The sequence below is a fragment of the Pelmatolapia mariae genome, linkage group LG7 (assembly GCF_036321145.2).
Source record: "Pelmatolapia mariae isolate MD_Pm_ZW linkage group LG7, Pm_UMD_F_2, whole genome shotgun sequence".
Lineage (NCBI taxonomy): Eukaryota > Metazoa > Chordata > Actinopteri > Cichliformes > Cichlidae > Pelmatolapia > Pelmatolapia mariae.
The window spans coordinates 30,709,334-30,721,224 of record NC_086233.1 but is presented as its reverse complement, the minus strand read 5'-3'; the positions used below and the strand labels follow the sequence as shown (position 1 = coordinate 30,721,224).

Sequence of the window (11,891 nt, the reverse complement as noted above, 5' to 3'; positions counted from 1 at the left end):
TTACTGGGGGATATTCGGCAGTAATGTAACTTAAATAGGCCATTGTGGAGCAAACTGCATCGTTTTATATGGGACATAAAATCATGGAAACTCACCAAAAAGGAAGATTGGCACTTAGGTCTGCACAATGTGTTAAAATGGATTCTGAATGAATTACCACAAATGTCGTCCCATAAGGCCTGCAAACAGTATTTTCTTGCTGTGCGTGCATGAGAGAAAGAGGTGTGTGTGTGTGTGTGTGTGTGTGTGTGTGTTTGAGAAAGAAAGACACAGAGAGGGGGAGATCTTCTTTTTTTTTTTAGATTGAGATTGCTCATTTAACCTTGTACAAGAGCTTAATTCCAAAATGATATGAGTGCATTTAAAAATAAAAGGCATGATTAACATCATGATTATCTTTGCCTTGTGTGTGTGTGGGCGGGCGTGTTTACACATTCCTTTTAGCTCATATGCTGCAACTTACAGATAACAATTAGGAGTCTGCCCATGGTCACATCCAGTATCCCAGAAGTGAAGAGAAGTGGAGGCTGCTGTAAGGAGCATTTTTAAATGCGTTATCGCACACATGTGGGTGTAATACTCAGGTGCCCACATAGGCTTGTTCATGCAGTTTGCATGCATTACGCTATTGGCATGGTGCATTTATGTGTCTCATCTTTCCACTCGGCCATGTTTCTGACTTGTCTGTCCATCTCCCTGAGTAAACAAGAGCTATGTTAATGTGAATGTTAAGGGCTCTATTAGTGCTACAGACAGGAAGTGGAACAACCCAGGCTTTTTCTATTCATCTATAATTAATGAGGACTGGAGGTTAAACTACCTCTTAATCACCAGACAACATAGAGAGGGATACGAGGATGGAGGGGATAAATAAAAGACGAGAAAAGAAAGAAGGGAAATCAAACAGAGTAAGTGAAATAAAGAAAAAATAAAGGGAAACAGCCATCATTGACCTCATCAGCGTTCTCGATCAGCATGCATTTGCCCACAAATATTTAATCATCTCTGTAAGTAAAAGATCAAATCATCCCATTGTGGTGTAGTTGGACTTTTTCGTACATTAAGAGTCATTTTGAAAGAAATGTAAATATTTGATCCTCCTTGAAACAGTTCCTTATGAGAAAAAAATACTACATGGAAAAACACAAGGAAAATTAATTTTAAAAATAATTTTAAAAGCAATTTCTGTCATGGTTCTGGGTCATTGATCAATTGCTTTGTGTTTATGGATTTCTTGACTAATCATTATGGTGTTTCTAGACTCATATTTCCTAGTTTAGTATTTCTTATATTTATTAGTTTTTCTTGTTTATCCCTATTGGTGCTGGTTTAGCTCCCTCAGTGTTTTCCTTGTCTGTTGTCCACAGTGTTTCCTGTGTTTGTCAGTCTTGTTGTCATTTCACGTTCATTGTCTCTGTGTTCTGTCTTTAGCACACTCCTTAGTGTCTCTCTCCCTCTGTCGCTCTCTCTTGCCATCTTTGTGTCCCTCTCCTAGTGTTAAGCTCGCGTGTCTTTGTCTGGGTCTCACAGTGGGTGTCACTTCCTCGTGGCTCGTGGCTCAAGAGTTGGGAGTTCGCCTTGTAATCGGAAGGTTGCCGGTTCGAGCCCCGACTTGGACAGTCTCGGTCGTTGTGTCCTTGGGCAAGACACTTCACCCGTTGCCTACTGGTGGTGGTCAGAGGGACCGGTGGCGCCAGTGTCCGGCAGCCTCGCCTCTGTCAGTGCGCCCCAGGGTGGCTGTGGCTACAACGTAGCTTGCCATCACCAGTGTGTGAATGTGTGCGTGAATGGGTGGATGACTGGATATGTAAAGCGCTTTGGGGTCCTTAGGGACTAGTAAAGCGCTATATAAATACAGGCCATTTACCATTTACTTCCTGTTTTATTTTGAAGCTACCGTATCTCGTGTGTTATGTTGTTTTGCTTCCCCTGTTCAGTTAGTCAGATTTGTTCCTGCTGTGTTTCCACCTGTTGCCCATCCTCTCGTTATGCCGTGTAGTCAGTCTTCATGTCCTTCCACCATGTTTCCCCCCTGTGCTGTGTGCTTCATGTTTTGCGGTTTAGTTACCACGCCCGAAGTTTATTGTTTTGTGATTGAGTTTGTAGTTCTCAGTGTAACCCTGGTTAACATAGTTGTCAATAAACAAAAGCCTGTTAGTAAAAACAGTCATAAGAAACATATTACAGGTGATAAATAGTCAATAAATAGAACATAATGGTTAGAAAATTCATTAAAAACATCAGCAATGATATAATTCATGGTATAGGATTTCATTTGTGTTTAAACATATGTTAAAAGGTTAAAAAACTTGCTAATTTATGGTGTTTTTATGTTAATTCAGGTAAAATGGCTAAAATATGTGTTCAGACTCTTATTGTGAAAGGGTACGCTGTAGCGTGACTCCTGTGATAGCCACACCCAATCGGGTTGTTCCTTCTTTTTGAAGCTGGAGAGGGAGAAATGCAGACAGTCCTTGTGGAGCTGCTGCCTAAACGAGTGGAAAAATATTAAAAAAAACAAGCTAGAAGTCTACATAAATCCATTTTTGTACTCTGGAGAATATATTTTTGTTTTTCCGACCTGTCTTTGCCTTGGTGACGTTGTGAACGTAACCGAACGGGACTTGGTGAGTTCAGAAATTGTATTTTATTTCATGCAAGAAATGTTTTGTTGTATTATATTGCTCATTTCATGCAAATGGAAAGTCAAGGTAGCAGATTTATGTTGTTTTATGTTAAAAAAACGGTGGATTGGTGCTTAACTGACACACAGGCTGCAGTTCAAAGGCCTTTGACGGTGTTTCAGCGCGCCATATTGGCGTCACCTCATTTAAGACTGAATAAGCTGGAAAAAACGGACTTTTACTATTATTTAAGGGCTACCCGTGTGTTATTTTCAAATGTTTATGCATATTGCTTTGTTGTTATGGTAGGCCATTAAGGTTTGGATCGGGAAATGCCGAGCTAGAATCGGAGTTTGATCCGCTGAGCGAGAAACAAGATGGCGAGCCACCCAGAGACCCATTGAACTGTACCGAGCAGGAAAAAGGAAAACCGCCCCCTGCTGGACGTTGAACTCTTTCACTAAAAAACTGGTAGGATTAATCCATACACCTCTGCAAAAGAACAGTGGACTTTCAAAGCACTGGATAATCATTCAGAGCAATTCCAGGATTTATAGTTAAAGGACACAGAGACAATTTTCTTTTGTTTATTTGTTCGTTTAAGGGATTTGTTCAGCCTTTTGCTGAATTGTTTTCAGTTTTTACATGTTTTTGTAATTTATTTTGGACAACCAATTTTAATGCTGTAATGGTGTTATTGGAGATGTAAATAATTTTGTTGGGTTAAAACAAAATAAGGAATGGTTGAAATTTAAAGGTTGAACTTAGACCAAGATTAAATTAAATCTTGGGCTTAAAAGAACTAAACTTGATTTAAAATAACACAGTGTTAATGACAATAGATCAAAAGATAAACTTGAACTTAGAACTTGGAATGAATAAAACAATAGCCTAGGTTGAAATTAACATCCCTTTAAAGCCAAATAAAAGGTTTTGAAATAAATAGGATAAATTAACAGAAGTTACTGAACTAAAAAGGGGAAAGAAAATATCTTGTCTTCCTTAAATGTGAATTTGAATGTTTTATGTAATGTGTCTATAACTGTCTTTTCTCTGTCTTTTTCAAAATAACAAGCCGGCAATTTAAACGTATTTTCTGGTCTGTGGTCTTTATCACACACTACACTCATTACTACTCTAGTAGTCGAACCTAACTGGTCCTAGCATACTGTAACGACTCCAGAAGTGTTACAGAAGTGGCGAGCCAGCCAGGAGTAGTAATTGATTCCTCAAGGTTGTTTTCCTGACCCAGACCTCAAAAATAGGCCAAGTCCGGCAAAATGGAAATAGTTGACAGAGAGAATGTTAAAATCCCAAACTCAGTTATTGTTAGTGGGATTACAGGCACAGACGCTGATGAAGCTTTAAAAGACTTTTTAAACAGATATGGTCGAACAGCAAGAACCCTTAAGATAGATGATCCCAAGTCTTCTTACCACAAAAATGTTATTGTGGAGTATGAGAGTGGAGCTGCTCTGTCAACACTTGAACCCTTACTACCTTACACACTTGAATGTCCGAATGAAGTCACTTATCAGATACGAGCCCTGTCACCTGAGTACATCGCAGCTGTTACCAACGTCGCCACCAACAGTTTTTTCAATGAACTGCAAAGCATTGCTAAACTTAGTGGCAAATCTTTTGAAGCTGTTTTACATGAACACTTTTCCCAATGTGCTCAATCAGTCACACACAGCACAGAATCTCCTACCCCAGACGCACAAAGTGAACCAACAACCCAGGTACGGGCAAGTGACCAACCAATCCAGAGTGAAACTCCAGAACCAATCAAAGCTAACGAACGCATCAGCGATTCTGAGTCAGTCAACCAGACACAACCAGATCTACAAACTACCATTCCACAGAGCTTTATGACACACCCTGAGGTGCAAAAGGTTGTAGTAGAGCACATTGTGCGAAGTGAAGCTCTTGTCTCACCAGTGAATGCCTCTTTCCGCCTCAGAAATTTTTCAGGTAAACTACCCTGTCCTAGTCATGAGGTGGACTTTGATACATGGCGCCACAGTGTAGAGCTCCTACTTCAAGATCCCAATCTGTCTGACTTGCAACGCTCGCGGAAAATCTTAGACAGTCTTGTACCGCCTGCTGCCAACGTGGTGAAACCTCTGGGCCCTGAAGCTTTGCCTTCAGCTTATCTTGAACTACTCCATTCAGCTTTTGGCACTGTGGAGGATGGCGATGAGCTTTTCGCCAAATTTCTCAACACATTGCAAGATGCAGGTGAAAAGCCTTCACACTACCTCCATCGCTTGCAAACAGCTCTCTCAGAAGCTCTGAAAAGAGGTGGTGTCTTAGCTGGTGAAGCAGACCGACACCTTCTGCGTCAATTCTGTCGGGGGTGTTGGGATAATGCCTTGTTAACAGATCTTCAGCTCGAAAGGAAAAAAGACAAACCCCCCTCATTCACCGAGCTGCTGCTACAGTTGAGAGTGGAAGAGGACAAGCATATTGCAAAAGAAAGCCGAATGAAAAAACATTTTGCTGCCACCAGACCAAAAGTAGCCTCTCACTCTATTGCTGCAAATGCTGACATTCCTGCGCTCAACATGCAAAATGATCTCACTGAAATGCGAACACAAATAACTGCGCTGCAGAGTGAACTGACAAGATTGAAACCCCAGAGAGTAGACCCACCAGTAGATGCTCAAAAAGATCTGGTCACAGAACTAAAGACACAAATCAGTCAGCTTCAAAGCCATCTTGCAACATTAACCCCGAACCCTCCTAGGAAAAAGTCCAACCCTTCAAAAGCTAATGCCAAGACCAACTCTAAAGTATCAGAACGAACCTCCTTGACATCCCAAGCTGCGAAGAGTAGGCCCAAGCCTGGATACTGCTTCCAGTGTGGCGAAGACGGCCATATTGCCTCTGTGTGCCCAAATGACCCAAACCCGTCTTTAGTCACTGACAAAAGGAAACAGTTGAAAGAAAAACAGTTACAGTGGGATAGACAAAACAAGCAAACACAGCCTTTAAACTAAAGGGAGCCCTCATTGCGGGACAAATGGGTGCTACGGATAAAACCAGTCCCACCGAACCTTCAGATAAGCCCAAAAACCGATTCTCAAACAGTAAATCAGCCACTGTGAAACTACCCAAAGGTCTAATTGGAGCTAAGTACACTGCTCAAGTAAAAATCAATGCTCAAGCTTGCAACTGCCTTCTTGATACCGGATCCCAAGTGACCACAGTGTCCCGGTCGTTCTATGAAAAGAATCTTGCAGACCTTGAAATCCATCCAATACAGGACCTGCTAGAAGTCAAAGCTGCAAATGGTCAGAATGTCCCATATTCAGGCTATATTTGTGTCGACATTACCTTTCCAAAGAGCTGTTTTGGTACTGAACTTACCGTGTCCTCTCTTGCATTAATTGTTCCAGACACACGCTCTAGTGTTCAGTCTTCTCTCTTAATTGGCACTAACACTCTTGACCTTGTCTTTGAAAGTCTCTCCCTGGCTGATACAAACCTCAGTATCCTGCCCTATGGTTATAGAGTAGTGCTGAGCGTGTTACAACAAAGACACAAGCAAAAAGAGGACGACAGCCTTGGTCTTGTCACTCTGTCAGGGAAAGAGCCTGAAGTCATTCCTGCAGGCCAAAGTCGAGTCTTAGAGGGTTTAGTCCACGCAAAAACTGAACCCTCAGGCAGGTGGGTAGTGGTCGAGACCCCCTCTGCATCGTCCTTGCCAGGTGGTGTCTTGGTCACCAACTGTCTACTTACCCTTGCTGAGAAACCCTCACAAAAGCTTCCAGTGATCCTGCGAAATGAAAGTAAGCATGACATAGTTATCCCTGCGAAAAGTGTCATTGCTGAAATGCATGCTATTCAAGAGATCATACCAAACAGTCAGATCACAGAGCAGTCTAAACAGACTCCCAGCTCAAACCCTGCTGAGCTTAATCTTAACTTTGCTGATTCTCCAGTCCCTGCTGAGTGGAAAGAACGAATCACACAAAAGTTAAGTGCTATGTCGGAGGTTTTCGCACTACACGATACAGACTTTGGTTGCACTAACAAAGTAAAACACCAAATCAAACTGAGCGATGAAACCCCCTTTAAACACAGACCTCGCCCCGTACGACCACAAGATCTTGACGCTGTACGGAGGCATTTGCAGGAGCTAAGCGATGCAGGTGTCATTCGCGAATCCGAGTCGCCATTTTCCTCACCGATAGTGGTGGTAAGGAAGAAAAATGGAGACGTAAGACTTTGTGTAGATTACCGCAAGTTGAATCTGAACACCATCAAAGACGCCTACGCACTTCCTAATTTGGAAGAAGCGTTCTCCGCCTTGACAGGATCGAAGTGGTTCTCGGTCCTTGACCTCAAAAGCGGGTACTACCAGATCGAGGTCGATGAGACAGATAAGCACAAAACAGCCTTCGTATGTCCGATGGGGTTCTTCGAGTTCAACCGGATGCCCCAAGGCATAACGAACGCTCCCAGCACGTTTCAAAGGCTGATGGAGAAATGTATGGGCGACATCAACCTTAAGGAAGTCCTGGTCTATCTAGACGACCTTATAGTTTACTCCGAGACCCTCGAACAACATGAGACCCGCCTTCTCCACGTGCTTAATCGTCTCAAAGAATACGGTCTGAAGCTATCGCCTGAAAAATGTATGTTTTTTCAGACGTCAGTTCGGTACTTAGGGCACATTGTCTCCCAAAATGGTGTCGAAACAGACCCTGAAAAAGTAGCAGCGTTAAAAACATGGCCAAGTCCCAAGAACTTGAAAGAACTCCGCTCCTTCTTAGGGTTTGCGGGGTATTACAGGCGGTTTATTAAGGACTTTTCTAAGATCGTAAAACCCCTTACCAACCTAACTGCCGGATACCCCCCACTGCGGAAAAGCAATGGCTCTAAGTCCAACTACATCCAATACTTTCAGCCAAAAGCTCCTTTTGGGGAGAGATGGACAGAGAGTTGTCAGAAAGCGTTTGAGGCGATTATAGACAAACTGACTTCTGCCCCAATTTTAGGCTTTGCCAACCCCAAGTTGCCTTATGTATTACACACAGATGCAAGCACAACTGGGTTAGGGGCAGCTCTTTATCAAGAGCAGGAGGGAGAGTTGCGAGTAATTGCATACGCAAGTAGAGGACTATCGAAAAGCGAAAGCCGTTATCCTGCTCATAAGCTTGAGTTTCTTGCCCTCAAATGGGCTGTAACGGAAAAGTTTTGCGATTACTTGTATGGCAGTCCTTTCACAGTAATAACTGACAGTAACCCTCTAACTTACATTTTGACCACCGCTAAGTTAGACGCGACGAGCTATCGCTGGTTGTCCGCCCTGTCCTCTTTCGAGTTCCAGCTTAGGTACAGAGCAGGCAAACAAAACATGGACGCAGATGGCTTGTCTCGTCGTCCGCATCTCGAGCCATTAAATGACCTTGTCTCCCTGAAGGAACAGGAGCGGATCCGTCAGTTTGTGCAACACCACTTGCCTGGCACCGATCCTTTCACTCACGTTCCCACTCAAGCTGTCAGTGCAATCTGTGAGAAACATCTAGTCCTTCAGTCTCTTGACACAGACCATGCTCTCGCCTGCCCACTCGTGACATCTCTGTCTACGTCCGTTGATGCTGTTCCCGACAGTTTCGACCAGTGTGATGCTTTTCCTGTCATTCCAAGCTTGTCAGAAGAAGAGTTAAGACAAAGTCAAAGAAACGATCCTGCTATCAGTGAAATCATACACCAGCTTGAAACAGGTGAAACATCTCCTCCTACTGTACGCAACGAGATCCCACAACTTAGCATCCTTCTGCGTGAGCTAAACAAACTTGAGTTGCAGAATGGGATTTTGTACAGAAAAAGGCAAGTAGATGAAGAGGCCCAGTACCAGCTGGTTCTTCCTGAAAGTCTAAGACCTATGGTGTTCAAAAGCCTTCATGATGACATGGGTCATTTTGGTCTTGACCGGACCCTTGATTTAGCCAGAACCAGATTTTTCTGGACAAAAATGGCCTCAGACATAGAGCAAAAGATCAAAAGCTGCAGCAGGTGTGTTTGCAGAAAGACCCTGCCAGAGAGGGCGGCGCCCCTAGTAAACATTCAAGTCACCAGACCTCTAGAGTTGGTGTGTATTGATTTCTTGACAATTGAACCAGATCGCAGCAACACTAAAGATGTCTTAGTTATTACAGATTTCTTTACGAAGTATGCTGTAGCAATGACTACTCCCAACCAAAAGGCTAAAACTGTAGCCAAGGCCCTGTGGGAAAACTTTATAATCCACTACGGTTTTCCCGAGAAGTTGCATAGCGATCAGGGAGCAGACTTTGAGTCAAAAACTATCAAAGAGTTATGCGACCTAGCTGGGATTCAAAAAGTCAGAACTTCACCCTACCATCCCAGGGGAAACCCTGTGGAGAGGTTCAATAGAACCTTGCTAAACATGCTAGGTACACTCAAAGACGAAGACAAGAAACATTGGCGTGACTTTGTTAAGCCACTCGTTCACGCGTATAACTGCACCAAACATGAAAGTACAGGGTTTACGCCGTACGAGTTAATGTTTGGCAGGCAGCCTAGGTTACCCATTGATCTTGCCTTCAATGTCCCCCTGAACCATCGCCAGCAGCAATCTCACTCACAGTATGTTAAAGCCCTCAAATCTCACCTTCAGGAGAGCTACCAACTGGCTACCAAAAATGTTAGCAAAGTTGCTGAACGTAACAAAGCTAGATATGACAAACATGTAACCGAATCTGTCCTAGGTGTTGGAGATCGCGTGCTTGTAAGGAATGTTCGGATTAGGGGAAAACACAAATTGGCCGATAAGTGGGAGTCCATCGTCCACGTGGTTGTAAGTCAAAAAGACAACCTCCCAGTATACACAGTCAAACCCGAGCATCACCATGGTCCCACTAGAACTCTCCACAGAGACCTTTTGTTACCTTGTGGGTTCTTGCCAACGGCCCCTGGAGATCCTCCAGCAGTCCAAGTAAAGCCTCATCGGCCAAGCACACGTCAACACCCAACAACTGATCCTGATGAACCTGAACTTGAATACCACTCTGAGGAGGATAACTACCCTCTGTATTACCCTCCACCTCCTCCCAAGGAGATCTCAAGGTCGATTGAGGAATACAAAGTAGTCTTTCCTCCCAAGGCTAAGTCAAACTATGCTAATGAGCAACCCAAATCAGACAATTCTCAAGTCTCAGAACATGTGACAGTGCCTGATATTGCTCAAGAGCACATGGACATGACGGAAACTGTAAACTTACCTGAAAATGACAAAATACCTGAAATGGAGAAACCACCTGAAATGGAAAACGTGCCTGAACCTGCAAAGGAAACAGCTCAAATGACTCAACAAAATGAAATGGACGATGCATCGGATTCAGCGAAAACTAATGATGAGGAAGCAACTCAAACTCAGGTGAATGGAACTGAACCTGTAAACAATGAAACTGAAAGAAATGACCCTGAAGCAGAGCAATTGGTCAGAAGATCATCCCGAGAGAGAACAAAGCCCAAGCACTTAACATACCCTCAATTAGGCAACCCTCTTGTTGGCATAGTTCAATCTTTGTTCCAAAGCTTAAGTGAAGCTGTGACAGGCTCTATTGAAATCCATGATATCCAGGTAGTCTGATCTATGCATTATGCAAAGGGGCTTGCATACATTTAAGAGGGGAGGGTGTAACCCTGGTTAACATAGTTGTCAATAAACAAAAGCCTGTTAGTAAAAACAGTCATAAGAAACATATTACAGGTGATAAATAGTCAATAAATAGAACATAATGGTTAGAAAATTCATTAAAAACATCAGCAATGATATAATTCATGGTATAGGATTTCATTTGTGTTTAAACATATGTTAAAAGGTTAAAAAACTTGCTAATTTATGGTGTTTTTATGTTAATTCAGGTAAAATGGCTAAAATATGTGTTCAGACTCTTATTGTGAAAGGGTACGCTGTAGCGTGACTCCTGTGATAGCCACACCCAATCGGGTTGTTCCTTCTTTTTGAAGCTGGAGAGGGAGAAATGCAGACAGTCCTTGTGGAGCTGCTGCCTAAACGAGTGGAAAAATATTAAAAAAAACAAGCTAGAAGTCTACATAAATCCATTTTTGTACTCTGGAGAATATATTTTTGTTTTTCCGACCTGTCTTTGCCTTGGTGACGTTGTGAACGTAACCGAACGGGACTTGGTGAGTTCAGAAATTGTATTTTATTTCATGCAAGAAATGTTTTGTTGTATTATATTGCTCATTTCATGCAAATGGAAAGTCAAGGTAGCAGATTTATGTTGTTTTATGTTAAAAAAACGGTGGATTGGTGCTTAACTGACACACAGGCTGCAGTTCAAAGGCCTTTGACGGTGTTTCAGCGCGCCATATTGGCGTCACCTCATTTAAGACTGAATAAGCTGGAAAAAACGGACTTTTACTATTATTTAAGGGCTACCCGTGTGTTATTTTCAAATGTTTATGCATATTGCTTTGTTGTTATGGTAGGCCATTAAGGTTTGGATCGGGAAATGCCGAGCTAGAATCGGAGTTTGATCCGCTGAGCGAGAAACAAGATGGCGAGCCACCCAGAGACCCATTGAACTGTACCGAGCAGGAAAAAGGAAAACCGCCCCCTGCTGGACGTTGAACTCTTTCACTAAAAAACTGGTAGGATTAATCCATACACCTCTGCAAAAGAACAGTGGACTTTCAAAGCACTGGATAATCATTCAGAGCAATTCCAGGATTTATAGTTAAAGGACACAGAGACAATTTTCTTTTGTTTATTTGTTCGTTTAAGGGATTTGTTCAGCCTTTTGCTGAATTGTTTTCAGTTTTTACATGTTTTTGTAATTTATTTTGGACAACCAATTTTAATGCTGTAATGGTGTTATTGGAGATGTAAATAATTTTGTTGGGTTAAAACAAAATAAGGAATGGTTGAAATTTAAAGGTTGAACTTAGACCAAGATTAAATTAAATCTTGGGCTTAAAAGAACTAAACTTGATTTAAAATAACACAGTGTTAATGACAATAGATCAAAAGATAAACTTGAACTTAGAACTTGGAATGAATAAAACAATAGCCTAGGTTGAAATTAACATCCCTTTAAAGCCAAATAAAAGGTTTTGAAATAAATAGGATAAATTAACAGAAGTTACTGAACTAAAAAGGGGAAAGAAAATATCTTGTCTTCCTTAAATGTGAATTTGAATGTTTTATGTAATGTGTCTATAACTGTCTTTTCTCTGTCTTTTTCAAAATAACAAGCCGGCAAT

The 11,891-nt window shown here is 42.1% G+C and overlaps 1 protein-coding gene across 1 annotated transcript; it reads left to right on the top strand.

The window, feature by feature from the left end:
- The first annotated feature begins 2,137 nt into the window (after positions 1-2,137).
- Positions 2,138-5,813, top strand: LOC134630962 (zinc finger CCHC domain-containing protein 12). The gene is made up of 2 exons (XM_063478803.1): positions 2,138-2,627; positions 2,934-5,813. The coding sequence occupies exon 2, from the start codon at positions 3,905-3,907 to the stop codon at positions 5,624-5,626; it is 1,722 nt and encodes a 573-aa protein (XP_063334873.1). The 5' UTR covers positions 2,138-2,627; positions 2,934-3,904; the 3' UTR covers positions 5,627-5,813.
- Positions 5,814-11,891: the final 6,078 nt, after the last annotated feature.

What these genes read in the sequence shown, in the direction of transcription:
- LOC134630962 (XM_063478803.1), top strand. Translation starts at nt 3,905, where the DNA reads ATGGAAATAGTTGACAGAGAGAATGTTAAAATCCCAAACTCAGTTATT.